The sequence below is a fragment of the Mytilus galloprovincialis genome, chromosome 13 (genome assembly GCF_965363235.1).
Source record: "Mytilus galloprovincialis chromosome 13, xbMytGall1.hap1.1, whole genome shotgun sequence".
In the NCBI taxonomy this organism is placed as follows: domain Eukaryota; kingdom Metazoa; phylum Mollusca; class Bivalvia; order Mytilida; family Mytilidae; genus Mytilus; species Mytilus galloprovincialis.
In genome coordinates, this window is record NC_134850.1 from 56,085,370 (window position 1) to 56,103,602 (window position 18,233).

The window sequence follows — 18,233 nt, forward strand, 5'->3', positions numbered from 1 at the left end:
ATAACCCGGGTCATGCCAATAACTGTTTTTTTTTTTAATAAATGTGTTTAGTTCCGATGCAAAGACCCTATAAGTGAATCAGTATTAAAGCCAAAATATGCAATCTTTAATGACCTGACAACAGTATCGTAACTATATCCCTTCTTAATAAGTCTGTTTAAAGGTTTTGTAAGCTTTTCAGTTGAATACTGACATTTTTGTGCTTTGTAAAGAATATTACCATAAGAGATTGGATGTGAAATACCTGAACGTATAAGATGTCTGCATGTTGAGTTATATTTACGAATTATTTCCTTATACTGGTGATAAAATTTAGTAAATGTTTTGACCAGTTTGTGATATCGAAAACCCTGGTGTAATAATTTTTCAGTAATACATAAATGTCTCTCGCTAAAATCTAATACGTTGTTACATACACGAGCGAATCGTACAAGTTGAGATATATAAACACCATAAGATGGTGACAAGGGAACGTCACCATCTAAAAATGGATAATTAACGATAGGAAATGAAAAATCATCTCTTTTATAATAAATTTTTGTATTAAGCCCTCCCGTTAATGATATAGATATCAAGATCGAGGAAAGGGCAGTGGTCATTGTTAGCTATATATATAGTATTAGCTTTATCTAAAGTAAGTTCAAAAGGATAAATTTCTTTAGTATACATACTGAAGTCGTCATTATTGAGAGCCAATATATCATCCAAATATCTAAAAGTATTGTTAAATTTTTGTATCAAATGTTGTTTCGATGGGTCTTTGTTAATTTTAGTCATAAATTGTAACTCATAACAATACAAAAACAGGTCCGCAATAAGTGGTGCACAGTAAGTCCCCATTGGAATTCCAATAACTTGACGATATACGGAATCTCCAAAGCGAACAAAAATGTTATCAGGTAAAAATTTAAGCGCATATATAGTATCAAAGCATGTCCAATTGACATAGTTCTTTTGTTTATTGCTACTAAAAAATGACCTAAAAGAGTTTGAACATATATACTCGCATTCTGACTTTTTAAATGCCCAGTTAATAAGGGATGTGATTTTTTTCTTAATTAGAATATGAGGCAAAGTGGTATAAAGGGTAGAAAAATCAAAACTTTGAACAGATTCAAAATCACCAATATATGCATGCAATTTATCAAGTACTTCCCACGAGTTTTTGACGCTCCAAAAGTAATTAATTCCACTATTTTCAAAGGCTTTATTTGAACAATTTATTATCAGGTTTTTTATTGTACCAAGTGTACTAGTAAGTAAAACAGACAATTTAGTAGTGGAACAATGGCTTGAAGATGAAATAAATCTATATCTGTAAGGTTTTTTGTGTAGCTTCGGAAGCCAGTACATAGTTGGGACTTTCATTGTAATTGGTTCTGCTTGTAAAGAAGTAGCTAAAAGTTTGTGTTTGTTACAGATGTCGTTTTCTGAAAATGAAGTCAGTTGGAATGTTGGTGAATTCGTGATTTCCTTTTGCAGAACCTCTATATAAAATTTACTTCAAACAGTAACTAGTAAATTACTGTGTCATATACAAAAAAAGTAACAATCTCGACTAAATTTGGGGACTGTAAGCTTATGAACACGTTAGTTTCGATCCCTGAATACAAACCTCCTACGGAATACGAAACAGATGGACACACATCAACTTCGTCAACTTCCCCCGTTACGTAGCAGTGGAGGAGAGTTGACAGGTTAACTTGCTCTCCTGTTACATTCAGAGGAAGTGGGTTTGTATTAAATGCGTCAGCAACTTTGATTGGTACAACTATGTCTAAGGTGAAGGATGCAAGAAGGAACATCAGCATGAACGAATCTATAATATTCCAAACTGATCCAGCATAATCTTCTATTCCAGAGGACCATACTTGTTTCATTTCCTCCCAGATCCAACCTACAATATATTAAATCCTTCTTCAGAATAAGATAGCAAGGTTGATTTTTTTCGAACTCATTTTCAAAGTTTGAGTTATAGAGTGTATATACTAGTAAACCGGAATTTGAAACCTTCCATGCATTTTAAAATTCGTAAAAAAAAACCCATCAACAGTTTTGTTTTCATTATATGTATCTAAATATTCCCAAGAGCCTAAGTCGCTCACCTGATACTACTAGTTTTGGAAATAATGTAAAATATAGTTAAATATTATAACACAGATACCCCAATAACGGTTGAAGCCAAATTTGGTTTAATATAGGCCCCGTACATTAGTCAAAAGCAGAGGACTTTTGTAAAGTTTACAGAAATTACCAATAGATTAATTGAAATTGCAGATAATGACTTTATAAGGACAATGACAAATCAGCTACAAAGTAACATTACTTTGTTAGCACGTAAAAAATCCATTCATACCATGTTTGGTTTCAATCCATTAAGCGGGTTTCTAGAAGAAGACATGTGTATATAATTCCCATATGGTCCTTTGTTATATCAAGCATCCCATCGGCAACCATCTTGGTTGATGGATTTGCTACAAAGTAACAACACTTGGTCAGCACTTCGAGCTCTGAAGGAACAGTCATGCCGTGTTTGGTTTCTTTCCACTTAGAACACTTGTATGTATTTCTCATAGGGTCCTTTGTTTAACTAAGTTCCTCTCTGGCAGCCATCTTGGATGATCGATCACCTACTAATTTACAAATCTTGGTCAGCACCTCTTAAGGAACCTTGATGTCATGTTTGGTTTCATTCCATTCAGTGTTTCTCTAATAGAAGAAATTTGTATACATATTTCCCGTAAGGTCCTATGTTAAACTATGTCCGTCTTATCTCTGGTGGTCATCTTGGATGATGGATCAGCTTCAAAGTAACAACATTTGGTCAACACCTCATTAGGAACACTCATGCCATGTTCGGTTTCTTTACATGGAGTGGTTCTCTAGGACAAGTTCAAAATGCAAAAAGTTAACGACGACGACTGACGATGGATGCCAAGTGATGAGAAAAGCACACTTGGTCCTTTGGGCAAGGTGAGGTAATAAAAATGATATGGCAAAATTTAAACGGTCTTTACAATTTATTTGTTATGTTTCAAATTGTGTTAAACAACATTTCGAAAAAACACACACATTTTAGTCACTATACTAATAAACAGCATAAAAGATACTTAAATTCCAATTTTGCTGATTTTTTTTTTTATTAATTTTCAGTATTTACAGATATTAATATCCGAAACTCAATTTGTTGAGAAGGGAAGCCATGTAGTCTTCAAGATAAAACTAATGTCATATTGATTACGAAATTTTTGTGTAGCTGTGAACTTTATTTTTTAAAGTACGTTAAAAAATCTGTATGTTTCCACAATTTCCGATTTTTACACTGTGTTTAAAAAAACGTAGAAGAAATTTGCTGTACCAAAAAATTAAAATTTATAAGTATTATTTTACATTCATCTCACCTAGAATCCAAACAAATATTAGCGTTATCAGAATATAGGCAGAGGTTGGTGTGTTATCACATGCCAATGATATCCACATGTCACTATAATGCAATTTGGCGACCACAGTAAGGAAGAGAAAAGACAAATAGGAACATGTATAACTTAAGAATCTGGTCGATGGCGTATTTAGCAGAACGGTCACCTGAAATACAACAAGAAATGAAACAGATTATCTTATTTATTGAAGGCCATGGGGTGGCATATGAAGCGACAAATTTCAAATCTCGGTTTGTAAGCAGAAACCATTTGTCTGGGAAATCGAAATATGAAATGCAAGCCCTAGGCAAACACTACTGTAAGTATTGAACACAGATTTTATGCTTGAATTTTTTTTTTTTAAATGTGTGTCGCCGGTGACAACTCTTCCTACCAAAAAGAATAAAAGAAAATGGGAATCTTTTTCCGAAAAACTGATTTTAAAAATGAATTGAGGGTTTTTTACATACCCCCTTTACACGAATAAAGAATATATAATATAAAATTCAATGAGTCTGCTGCCAAACAATACAATTTAACATAGACATTTTCATTGTTTACTTACTTTGCTCCAAGGCGCAACTATATACACGACTGATAAAATAGGCAGCAGAACCATACCAATCGGGATGGACAGCAGCAAATACTGGAATCTATTCAGGTACCTCATTGCCTGTAGACCTTTGAACCATATCTCAGAAACTTGTGCTTGGCACTTCTCGTGTGCTACAAACTGAACAAAAAAGAATACATTATTTATTTCGGTCCGTACAAGTTTCATGTTTGATAGCAAAACAGTATTACTCTTCCTGTTTGTTCTTGTGGTGGCCATGCTCTCCATTGAATTATCACACTCATCTAAACATTGTTACGCTAGATAAAAAAGCCAAACGATACATAGTCAAAACTGATTATATATACTTGTAATTGATTGTAATTTGCTTAACATCAAGTGAACATTAGAAAACAAAGAATTCAACTGTAAGATTTTGAATAAAACAAGACGATTGAAGGACAGGAAAAAAAGAGATGTTGTAATGAGGCAATGCTACCATTTTGCCTTCGACAAGCCACACACGAACAGAGATCGTGAGGCTTCGGTTTAAACGTCTCAATTCGAACATTTTATATATTCACCACAGCAAAGCTGACTCCTCTATTTTGTATTTTTCATCTTTTATTTTAAGATAGAAGATGTCCGGGTAGCCATGTTTCTATATCCCAGTCAACCCCTGGGGTTGTAACCCGTCAAAAAGAAAGCAGAAACGCCGATTAGAACAAGTGTCATAAGCCGATGAAATGTAATCCTTGGGGTTGTCATTAATAAGAAAGAAGTCATGGTTGTTAGAATTAGCAAATAATTTCATGTTTGCAATACTCGATGGAGAATCGTTAAACTCATTTTCCTCACCACATTTTATATTTGCATCAGGAGACCATATGTTGTCGTTTGTTTGTATGTTTACGTTTTGTCTTATTTGATTTTCGATTATTGTTTTATAGATACACGAAGATGTGGTATGAGTGCCAGTAAGACAACTCTCCATCCAATAAAAAATTATAAAAGTAAACCATTATAGGTCAAGGTACGGTCTTCAACACGGAGCCTTGGCTCACACCGAATAGTAAGCTATAAAGGGATTTTGTACATTTTGTACATCATATTTTGTAAAGTTTGTTCATGTGTTGTACTGTTGCTCCGCTAGACCAGGTTTAGGGAGGATTGGGCCACTGTCAACCCAGCATGTTTAACCCCACCTTACTATGTATGCGCCTGTCCAAGGTCCAGAACATGTTATTCAGTGGTAGTCGTTTGTTGCTGTATAAACATTTCAAATAATGTTTTTAAACATTGGGCATAAATGAAGTCATTAGCTTTGAAGTTATCAATCCTTAACATGAGAATTGGGGCCTTTACAGCTGGTTATGCAGTATAGGTTTGCTCATTGTTGAAGGTCGTAGAGATCTTATAATTGCTGGCTTCTACTAAGTTGGTCTCTGGCGGAGAATTGTCTCAATGACAATAATTCTCCATCTCCTTGTTTCAGAATCGAAAATACAAGTAGGCATGAACGAGGGTTTGATGGGGTTAAATGATTAAAGAATAATGCCCTTAAAAAATGAAGATTAGAGAATAACGGGCAAAAAAAATGAAGATTAGAGAAAAAAGGGGTTAATTTTTTGAAGATTAGAGAAAAAAGGGGTTAAATTTTTAAAGATTAGAGAAACTAGAGGCTCTCAAGAGCCTGTATCGCTCACCTGATTCTACTTGGGTTTTTGAAATCATATAAAAAAATATAAAATTTGGCTAAAAGTGACAACACAACCTCATTTATAAGGAAAGGAACATGTTTAATTTCATTCAAAAGTCCCCCACTGGCGGCCATCTTGGATGACGGATCGGCTACAAAGTAACAACACTTGGTCAGCACCTCATAAGGAACATTCATGCCATGTTTGGTTTTATTCCATTCAGTGGTTCTCTAAAAGAAGTCATTTGTATGCATTTCCCATAGGGTCCTATGTTAAACTAAGTCCCCTGCTGGCGGCCATCTTGGATGATGGATCGGCTACAAAGTAACAACACATGGTCAGCACCTCATAAGGAACATTCATGCCATGTTTGGTTTTATTCCATTCAGTGGTTCTCTAAAAGAAGTCATTTGTATGCATTTCCCATAAGGTCCTATGTTAAACTAAGTCCCCCGCTGGCGGCAATCTTGGATAATGGATCGGCTACAAAGTAACAACACTTGGTCAGCACTCCATAAGGAACATTCATGCTATGTTTGGTTTCATTCCATTTAGTGGTTCTCTAAAAGAAGTCATTTGTATGTATTTCCCTTAGGGTCCTATGTTAAACTAAGTCCCACGCTGGCGGCCATCTTGGATTATGGATCAGCTACAAAGTAACAACACTTGGTCAGCACCACATAAGGAACATTCATGCCATGTTTGGTTTCATTCCATTCAGTGGTTCACTAGAAGAAGTGATTTGTATGCATTCCCAATAGGGTCCTATGTTAAACTAAGTCCCCCGCTGGCGGCCTTCTTGGATAATGGATCAGCTACAAAGTAACAACACTTGGTCAGCACTCCATAAGGAACATTCATGCTATGTTTGGTTTCATTCCATTCAGTGGTTCTCTAGAAGAAGTCATTTGTATGCATTTCCCATAGGGTCCTATGTTAAACTAAGTCCCCCGCTGGCGGCCATCTTGGATGATGGATCGGCTACAAAGTAACAACACTTGGTCAGCATCCCATAAGGAACATTCATGCTATGTTTGGTTTTATTCCATTCAGTGGTTCTCTAAAAGAAGTCATTTGTATGCAATTCCCATAGGGTCCTATGTTAAACTAAGTCCCCGGCTGGCGGCCATCTTGGATGATGGATCAGCAACAAAGTAACAACACTTGGTCAGCACCTCATAAGGAACATTCATGCCATGTTTGGTTTTATTCCATTCAGTGGTTCTCTAAAAGAAGTCATTTGTATGCATTTCCCATAGGGTCCTATGTTAAACTAAGTCCCACGCTGGCGGCCATCTTGGATTATGGATCAGCTACAAAGTAACAACACTTGGTCAGCACCACATAAGGAACATTCATGCCATGTTTGGTTTCATTCCATTCAGTGGTTCACTAGAAGAAGTGATTTGTATGCATTTCCAATAGGGTCCTATGTTAAACTAAGTCCCCCGCTGGCGGCCTTCTTGGATAATGGATCAGCTACAAAGTAACAACACTTGGTCAGCACTCCATAAGGAACATTCATGCTATGTTTGGTTTCATTCCATTTAGTGGTTCTCTAGAAGAAGTCATTTGTATGCATTTCCCATAGGGTCCTATGTTAAACTAAGTCCCCCGCTGGCGGCCATCTTGGATGATGGATCGGCTACAAAGTAACAACACTTGGTCAGCATCCCATAAGGAACATTCATGCTATGTTTGGTTTTATTCCATTCAGTGGTTCTCTAAAAGAAGTCATTTGTATGCATTTCCCATAGGGTCCTATGTTAAACTAAGTCCCCGGCTGGCGGCCATCTTGGATGATGGATCAGCAACAAAGTAACAACACTTGGTCAGCACTTCATAAGGAACATTCATGCAATGTTTGGTTTCATTCCATTCAGTGGTTCTCTAAAAGAAGTCATTTGTATGCATTTCCCATAGGGTCCTATGTTAAACTAAGTCCCCCGCTGGCTGCCATCTTGGATGATGGATCGGCTACAAAGTAACAACACTTGGTCAGCACCCAATAAAGAACATTCATGCTATGTTTGGTTTTATTCCATTTAGTGGTTCTCTAAAAGTAGTCATTTGTATGCATTTCCCATAGGGTCCTATGTTAAACTAAGTCCCCTGCTGGCGGCCATCTTTGATGATGGATCGGCTACAAAGTAACAACACTTGGTCAGCACCACATAAGGAACATTCATGCCATGTTTAGTTTCATTCCATTCAGTGGTTCACTAGAAGAAGTCATTTGTATGCATTTCCAATAGGGTCCTATGTTAAACTAAGTCCCCGCTGGTGGCCATCTTGGATAATGGATCGGCTACAAAGTAACAACACTTGGTCAGCACTCCATAAGGAACATTCATGCTATGTTTGGTTTCATTCCATTTTGTGGTTCTCTAGAAGAAGTCATTTGTATGCATTTCCCATAGGGTCCTATGTTAAACTAAGTCCCCCGCTGGCGGCCATCTTGGATGATGGATCGGCTACAAAGTAACAACACTTGGTCAGTACCCCATAAGGATAATTCATGCTATGTTTGGTTTTATTCCATTCAGTGGTTCTCTAAAAGAAGTCATTTGTATGCAATTCCCATAGGGTCCTATGTTAAACTAAGTCCCCGGCTGGCGGCCATCTTGGATGATGGATCAGCAACAAAGTAACAACACTTGGTCAGCACCTCATAAGGAACATTCATGCCATGTTTGGTTTCATTCCATTCAGTGGTTCTCTAAAAGAAGTCATTTGTATGCATTTCCCATAGGGTCCTATGTTAAACTAAGTCCCACGCTGGCGGCCATCTTGGATTATGGATCAGCTACAAAGTAACAACACTTGGTCAGCACCACATAAGGAACATTCATGCCATGTTTGGTTTCATTCCATTCAGTGGTTCACTAGAAGAAGTGATTTGTATGCATTTCCAATAGGGTCCTATGTTAAACTAAGTCCCCCGCTGGCGGCCTTCTTGGATAATGGATCAGCTACAAAGTAACAACACTTGGTCAGCCCTCCATAAGGAACATTCATGCTATGTTTGGTTTCATTCCATTTAGTGGTTCTCTAGAAGAAGTCATTTGTATGCATTTCCCATAGGGTCCTATGTTAAACTAAGTCCCCCGCTGGCGGCCATCTTGGATGATGGATCGGCTACAAAGTAACAACACTTGGTCAGCATCCCATAAGGAACATTCATGCTATGTTTGGTTTTATTCCATTCAGTGGTTCTCTAAAAGAAGTCATTTGTATGCATTTCCCATAGGGTCCTATGTTAAACTAAGTCCCCGGCTGGCGGCCATCTTGGATGATGGATCAGCAACAAAGTAACAACACTTGGTCAGCACCTCATAAGGAACATTCATGCCATGTTTTGTTTCATTCCATTCAGTGGTTCTCTAAAAGAAGTCATTTGTATGCATTTCCCATAGGGTCCTATGTTAAACTAAGTCCCCCGCTGGCGGCCATCTTGGATGATGGATCGGCTACAAAGTAACAACACTTGGTCAGCACTCCATAAGGAACATTCATGCTATGTTTGGTTTCATTCCATTTTGTGGTTCTCTAGAAGAAGTCATTTGTATGCATTTCCCATAGGGTCCTATGTTAAACTAAGTCCCCCGCTGGCGGCCATCTTGGATGATGGATCGGCTACAAAGTAACAACACTTGGTCAGTACCCCATAAGGATAATTCATGCTATGTTTGGTTTTATTCCATTCAGTGGTTCTCTAAAAGAAGTCATTTGTATGCATTTCCCATAGGGTCCTATGTTAAACTAAGTCCCCGGCTGGCGGCCATCTTGGATGATGGATCAGCAACAAAGTAACAACACTTGGTCAGCACCTCATAAGGAACATTCATGCCATGTTTGGTTTCATTCCATTCAGTGGTTCTCTAAAAGAAGTCATTTGTATGCATTTCCCATAGGGTCCTATGTTAAACTAAGTCCCACGCTGGCGGCCATCTTGGATTATGGATCAGCTACAAAGTAACAACACTTGGTCAGCACCACATAAGGAACATTCATGCCATGTTTGGTTTCATTCCATTCAGTGGTTCACTAGAAGAAGTGATTTGTATGCATTTCCAATAGGGTCCTATGTTAAACTAAGTCCCCCGCTGGCGGCCTTCTTGGATAATGGATCAGCTACAAAGTAACAACACTTGGTCAGCCCTCCATAAGGAACATTCATGCTATGTTTGGTTTCATTCCATTTAGTGGTTCTCTAGAAGAAGTCATTTGTATGCATTTCCCATAGGGTCCTATGTTAAACTAAGTCCCCCGCTGGCGGCCATCTTGGATGATGGATCGGCTACAAAGTAACAACACTTGGTCAGCATCCCATAAGGAACATTCATGCTATGTTTGGTTTTATTCCATTCAGTGGTTCTCTAAAAGAAGTCATTTGTATGCATTTCCCATAGGGTCCTATGTTAAACTAAGTCCCCGGCTGGCGGCCATCTTGGATGATGGATCAGCAACAAAGTAACAACACTTGGTCAGCACCTCATAAGGAACATTCATGCCATGTTTGGTTTCATTCCATTTAGTGGTTCTCTAAAAGAAGTCATTTGTATGCATTTCCCATAGGGTCCTATGTTAAACTAAGTCCCCCGCTGGCGGCCATCTTGGATGATGGATCGGCTACAAAGTAACAACACTTGGTCAGCACCCAATAAAGAACATTCATGCTATGTTTGGTTTTATTCCATTCAGTGGTTCTCTAAAAGTAGTCATTTGTATGCATTTCCCATAGGGTCCTATGTTAAACTAAGTCCCCTGCTGGCGGCCATCTTTGATGATGGATCGGCTACAAAGTAACAACACTTGGTCAGCACCACATCAGGAACATTCATGCCATGTTTGGTTTCATTCCATTCAGTGGTTCACTAGAAGAAGTCATTTGTATGCATTTCCAATAGGGTCCTATGTTAAACTAAGTCCCCGCTGGTGGCCATCTTGGATAATGGATCGGCTACAAAGTAACAACACTTGGTCAGCACTCCATAAGGAACATTCATGCTATGTTTGGTTTCATTCCATTTTGTGGTTCTCTAGAAGAAGTCATTTGTATGCATTTCCCATAGGGTCCTATGTTAAACTAAGTCCCCCGCTGGCGGCCATCTTGGATGATGGATCGGCTACAAAGTAACAACACTTGGTCAGCCCTCCATAAGGATAATTCATGCTATGTTTGGTTTTATTCCATTCAGTGGTTCTCTAAAAGAAGTCATTTGTATGCATTTCCCATAGGGTCCTATGTTAAACTAAGTCCCCGGCTGGCGGCCATCTTGGATTATGGATCGGCAACAAAGTAACAACACTTGGTCAGCACCTCATAAGGAACATTCATGCCATGTTTGGTTCCATTCCATTCAGTGGTTCTCTAGAAGAAGTTCAAAATGTAAATTGTTAACGACGACGACGACGGACGACGACGGACGACGACGACGGACGACGGACGCCAAGTGGTGAGAAAAGCTCACTTGGCCCTTCGGGCCAGGTGAGCTAAAAAGGGATGAAAGTTAAATGTTTACAGAATAACAGACCCCCCCCATCCAGACCCTCATGAACCTCGAACAGATACTTGCATGCTGCTTCTTGACAAACGGCGTGAAATAAAATATAAAAAAACCAGTTCAGTACTGTGGATTATATCTACCTGTTTTTGTTCCATTTGCATTGCTGTCAAAAGCAAAGGAAACGATTCGCTGCTGTAAGGTATCTCGGTTTTTGCTTCTATTTTACTTTTTACCGAAGAAGAAAGCAAAACTTTAACCTCTTCCGATGATCTGCATTCGTCTAGTAAGTCAAGAGTGAACTGCTCACATTGATTACCTAGTTCGTCGTAGATTTGCTGCAGAAAGAAATATAAATTGAGCACAGTTTTCTAAAAATTCCTACATATTGTTTGTTTTGAAAGAAGTTATTACACACATATACAATTTCATGGCTTATGGTCTTTGGCAATTGAGCAGATGACCAGACCGCATGTATACACAATACGTCAAGCCCTAAACAGACCAAAGTCTAAAAAAGAGACTTTTAAAAATCGTCCATCAAAGCCAAATTTCTTGAGAAACCACAATGCAACCATTTAATTATGGCTAAAGAGAATCCTCAATCGGTATAACCACATATGAATATGTGTCTGGATCAATCTTCTTTTGTAGATATTTATGTACACGTCTCTATTTAGGCCAAAACATGTTAGAACTTCATTTATATATATAAATATAAACGAGTCTAAATTGAAAACTACGTTCAAACCTATGATTGCGTTGGATAAAAACCACAATTTTTATACGTGTGCATGTAAAACAAATTTCGTTGTAGAAGGGTCTAAAAACAGCACAAACAACATTTTCCAAAAGACCAAAAAAGTAAAAAAGTATATTTAAACAAAACGCATTTGACTAATAGGACGAACAACTGATGTTCTTAAACCCTGCTGACTGCCATTGGCGATTGCCAAATAAAATTGATCACGAGATTTAACAAAATGGATCTTTATATAGATTTGATACTAAACAGAAAACGATAAACTTGTGACCAAGATGTCATGCCACAAACACAAGGTGTCAATATTTTTTTTGTACACCAGATCTAGATTTCGACAATATATGTCTCTTCAGTGATGTTAGGGATCGAAACGGTATTTGGAAGGCCATATAATTTACCCTCTCAACTCTTGAATTTTAAGAGTCAATATAGGATGAACGGATATATATATATATATATATATATATATATATATATATATATATATATATATATATATATATATATATATATGAGTCTGAAAGATTGTGTAACAATACCGATAGATAGATGGAAAACAAAACACTAAAAAGTGTTGAATATCATTGCACAAAGATGGAAAAACTGAACAGATGATATAAATTATACAATAATTGCAAATATTTCGGCTCAACAAATGGCCTTCTTCGGTGACAAAAGTTTTAACAATAATGAGATATAATGTATAAGGTGTAAACATAGATCACTAATAATACAGGTAAGTTTTGGTCGATTGATTTTAATCCAAAATCCTGAATATAATAATATAAACACTAGACTGTAAATTTAATTATTTCTTTCTATTGATTCCGTCTGGATGGAGGACACCCAGTGTTTTTATCCAAAACGTCTCCCGATTTTCTCTTTGCCTATTTTGCCATGTACAATCCTGTTCGATCACAAGGATCTTCATGTGATCAAAATCTTTCAGATTGTGATCTGGTAACCTGAAATGTTGGCTGACAGGAATATACGGTTTTTTGTGAGGTCACTCCTGTGGCCATTGAGGCGTTTGTGAAATGGCTGCATAGATTCACCAACATATTGGAGACCACATCTAGGACACTCAAGAACGTAAATCACGTTTGAGCTTTTGCAGTTGACATTGCAGAAGATCTTGTATGTCTTTTCTGTGGTCTTACTGTGAAATGTTGATGAATGCTGCAATTGGTTGCAACATTTGCAGCGCTTATCCCCACAAGGCTGACAATTACCTACAGTATGGTTAGGTTTGGAAAGGTCAGCACGGACAAGTATATTTCTCAGGCTGTTAGGTTGTTTGAAGGCAATCATGGGAGGCTCAGGAAAGATTTTCGATAACTTCGAATGTTTCTCGATTGCTGTCCAATGATCACGAATGGTCTTGAAACTATTTCTCAGGCATGGATGGTAGGTGAGCACACATGGGATTCTTTTACTTTTCTGTTTATCTTTGTAAGTTAGCAGACTGCTTCTGGGGATGGATTCCGCTTTTCGAAAACTATTTTTGATGTTTTTGTGTTTATATCCCCTTCTTTTCAAATGTCCTTTAAGCTGCCCAGACGTTGTTTTGCAGTGTCTTCAGAGGAGCAGATTCGCCTTATTCTGAGAGCTTTCGTGATCATTGGACAGCAATCGAGAAACATTCGAAGTTATCCAAAATCTTTCCTGAGCCTCCCATGATTGCCTTCAAACAACTAACAGCCTGAGAAATATACTTGTCCGTGCTGACCTTTCCAAACCTAACCATACTGTAGGTAATTGCCAGCCTTGTGGGGATAAGCGCTGCAAATGTTGCAACCAATTGCAGCATTCATCAACATTTCACAGTAAGACCACAGAAAAGACATACAAGATCTTCTGCAATGTCAACTGCAAAAGCTCAAACGTGATTTACGTTCTTGAGTGTCCTAGATGTGGTCTCCAATATGTTGGTGAATCTATGCAGCCATTTCACAAACGCCTCAATGGCCACAGGAGTGACCTCACAAAAAAACCGTATATTCCTGTCAGCCAACATTTCAGGTTACCAGATCACAATCTGAAAGATTTTGATCACATGAAGATCCTTGTGATCGAACAGGATTGTACATGGTAAAATAGGCAAAGAGAAAATCGGGAGAGGTTTTGGATAAAAACACTGGGTGTCCTCCATCCAGATGGAATCAATAGAAAGAAATAATTAAATTTACAGTCTAGTGTTTATATTATTATATTCAAGATTTTGGATTAAAATCAATCGACCAAACTTACCTGTATTATTAGTGATCTATGTTTACACCTTATACATTATATCTCATTATTGTTAAAACTTTTGTCACCGAAGAAGGTCATTTGTTGAGCCGAAATATTTGCAATTATTGTATAATTCATATCATCTGTTCAGTTTTTCCATCTTTGTGCAATGATATTCAACACTTTTTAGTGTTTTGTTTTCCATCTATCTATCGGTATTGTTACACAATCTTTCAGACTCATATAATTTTTCCTGTTTGTGTAGTATTGTTAATTTTGATGATCCAATACCTATTAAGTTTACTGGTTGGTAGATTCTTATAGATTCTTATAGACTCTATATATATATATATATATATATATATATATATATATATATACGAGTCTAAATTGAAAACTACGTTCAAACCTATGATTGCGTTGGATAAAAACCGCAATTTTTATACGTGTGCATGTAAAACAAATTTCGTTGTAGAAGGGTCTAAAAACAGCACTAACAACATTTTCCAAAAGACCAAAAAAGTGAAAAAGGATATTTAAACAAAACGCATTTAACTAACAGGTCGAACAACTGATGTTCTTTAACCCTGCTGACTGCCATTGGCGATTGCCAAAAAAAATTGATCACAAGATGTAACAAAATGGATCTTAATATAAATTAAATACTAAACAGAATTTTTTTTTTTAACTTGTGACCACGATGTTATGCCACAAACATACGGTGTCAATATTTTTTTTGGTACACCAGATCCGGATTTCGACAATAAATGTCTCTTCAGTGATGTTAGGGATCGAAACGGTATTTGGAAGGCCATATAAAAAGTACCCTCATTTTTAGATAAACTCTTGAATTTTAAGAGTCAATATAGGATGAACGGATCATATAAACCGGAGGGAAAATATGATACAAGCCCAAACAAAAAATATAAACGAGTCTAAATTGAAAACTACGTTCAAACCTATGATTGCGTTGGATAAAAACCGCAATTTTTATACGTGTGCATGTAAAACAAATTTCGTGTGGAAGGGTCTAAAAACAGCACAAACAACATTTTCCAAAAGACCAAAAAAAGTGAAAAAGGATATTTAAACAAAACGCATTTTACTAACAGGTCGAACAACTGATGTTCTTTAACCCTGCTGACTGCCATTGGCGATTGCCAAAAAAAAAAATGATCACAAGATGTAACAAAATGGATCTTAATATAAATTAAATACTAAACAGATTTTTTTTTTTAACTTGTGGCCACGATGTTATGCCACAAACATACGGTGTCAATATTTTTTTAGTACACCAGATCCGGATTTCGACAATAAATGTCTCTTCAGTGATGTTAGGGATCGAAACGGTATTTGGAAGGCCATATAAAAAGTACCCTCATTTTTAGAAAAAAGTATCCTCATTTTTAGATAAACTCTTGAATTTTAAGAGTCAATATAGGATGAACGGATCATATAAACCGGAGGGAAAATATGATACAAGCCCAAACAAAAAATATAAACGAGTCTAAATTGAAAACTACGTTCAAACCTATGATTACGTTGGATAAAAACCGCAATTTTTATACGTGTGCATGTAAAACAAATTTCGTTGTAGAAGGGTTTAAAAACAGCACAAACAACATTTTCCAAAAGACCAAAAAAGTGAAAAAGGATATTTAAACAAAACGCATTTGACTAACAGGTCGAACAACTGATGTTCTTTAACCCTGCTGACTGCCATTGGCGATTGCCAAAAAAAATTGATCACAAGATGTAACAAAATATATAAAAATCGTCTAAACATCAACCCAACAATGTTAGATCTGTAAATTTGCTTTCGAAAATTTTTTGTTCTTTCCTCGCCGGGATTCGAACCCATACTACTGAGATATCGTGACACCAAATCGCCTGCACACTAGCTGTCCCGCTAGACCACACGACCACCTGGGCTTCACAAAAATAAAGCTTTTGGTGGCCGTCTGTTACCTTTCCTCGTCAGTTTTAATCTAGCGGCGTACTACAGTACATGATATATAAGGCATGGAGATGTTATTGTTACAGATCAGCTCAATTATATATAGTAACGGATCCTACAAATTAATGCAAGATACAGTCACAGAAAATAATTATATTAATATAAGTACGTCTGAGCCAGTGACAACTCTACAACAGATTTATCCATCGGATCACCAGCAGTGATGGTGATACATGGCTGTGTACATTATGTATATACAACTCATCTAAACATCAACCTAACAATGTTAGATCTGTAAATTTGTTTTCGCAAATTGTTTGTTCTTCCCTCGCCGGGATTCGAACCCATGCTACTGAGATATATATATATATATATATTATATATATATATATATATATATATATATATATATATATAGCTGTTCTCTTTTATTAGCAACTAGACTAAATTTCACTGTGAAATATATTTTCTCGTTTGTACAGGGAAAAGGGAATAAAGAAGAAACCTATAGAAACAGCAAAATGAAATTCAACCCCCCTCCCCCAAACCAAATGAAAAAGAAATAAAAAGATTATTAAAATACCTGATATAAACCGAACAAAAATTAAAATAAAACATATCAATATATTTTCATAGTAATATACTGAAGTTTTGCTTCGCTTTTGCAATCGAAACCATTACTGAGTATTCGCAGATCACAATTTGAAAATCATTTATTGCTTAGTTATGTTTACCGTAAAGTTAGTTTAATGCATATTTAGATCGTTACCTGATATTCAGTTTCAATTTGCTTTTGATGTCGGAACTTTTTACTTAGCTGAAAACAGGCTAGCACAGGATCTTCCTCTGTTAGACTTATATAGGCAGGACTTGCTAAAGCTCTGAATGTATCTAACCGACGGTTACAGAATCCTAAGTAATCATTATGACGGTCACCGAAACAATGCTTGCACGAACAAAAGTAGTCATGGGGAATTTCTAAGCAGATTCCTTTTAACATAATAATCTGTACGATTTGGAAATTGTTTTTAATCGAAGCTCGCATCAGTGCTTCCTTTAGCATAATTCGTACTTTTGATTTAGTGTTTTTTGGGTGCACGTTTTTCGTCGTCCCATTTTCTGTGATTGAGATTAAGTTTAATTGTTCACTCGCCTGTCTGTCGCTCGACGTCAAATCGTACATTGAATTTTTCAACAACAATTCACAAATTTGTGTCCTTTGTTGTTCCACTGCACAAAGCAGCCCCTGGTGAATTAACTTATCCGAAACTTTTCTAATCAGATACGAAGTAAGGCTTTCGTCTTCAGCAATGATAGCTAAATCTAGGGCACTTCTTCCTTGAAAATCTAACACTTCAGCACTTGCTTCACTGCGGTCTATCAACTGTTTTACAATTTCTTCGTCTCCAAGTTCTGAAGCTGACAAAAGTTGTCGTTCATTCTCGTTCAGTCCTGGTTGAAGTCGTTCTGCCAAAACTTTCACCCTGTTTTTATCGTCTTTATTATGTTTCTCCATCATATTTCAAGTGGCTTGCTATGTTTTCACCCCTGTCATCATGACATTAACCTCATTGGGTTTGAACAATTTATTCTATCCTTCCATAAAATGTAATTTCACGTCATCTGTTGGAAGGCACAATTTTTATCTAATTTGCATCTTTACAATTTATTCAAAATTGCAATGATAGTAACAGATACATATTGTATCATATTCATAGTAATCTATTATACAACTCATTTATTATCGTATGTATCTGTCGATTTTTTGAACATGTGTTTTAAGGTTATTTAACTCGGAACAAAATAAATAATTGATTTTACATCTAATCCATTGTTGAACGAATCGCACCTTTAAAATAAAATACGGATTAGATAAGATGAGTCGAATGTATATTTACATAAATCATTTAAATGTATATAAATGTTATATGATAATAGCATTTTCATATTAAAAATTATTTTCTTTTATCAAAACGTCTTTTATTAACTTCTTCAAATATCTGCATGCAAGTTAAACATAATCATATTATATTCATACGAATTGCTGATTAACATTTACAACGTGGTGTGGTATAGGTTCCGGACCATATGAGTACTTAGAA

At 36.6% G+C, this 18,233-nt stretch overlaps 1 protein-coding gene across 1 annotated transcript in view; it reads right to left on the reverse strand.

Moving 5' to 3' along the window:
* Positions 1 to 17,863, reverse strand: part of LOC143057566 (short transient receptor potential channel 7-like) — a 37,217-nt gene extending 19,354 nt beyond the window's left edge. The window contains exons 1-5 of the mRNA XM_076230882.1: positions 16,901 to 17,863; positions 11,323 to 11,517; positions 3,985 to 4,152; positions 3,402 to 3,585; positions 1,616 to 1,897 (exon numbers count right to left, since the gene is read on the reverse strand). Of these exons, the coding sequence (XP_076086997.1) occupies positions 1,616 to 1,897; positions 3,402 to 3,585; positions 3,985 to 4,152; positions 11,323 to 11,517; positions 16,901 to 17,650 (1,579 nt within the window). The 5' untranslated portion in view covers positions 17,651 to 17,863. The remainder of the gene's footprint in view (positions 1 to 1,615; positions 1,898 to 3,401; positions 3,586 to 3,984; positions 4,153 to 11,322; positions 11,518 to 16,900) is intronic.
* Positions 17,864 to 18,233: the final 370 nt, after the last annotated feature.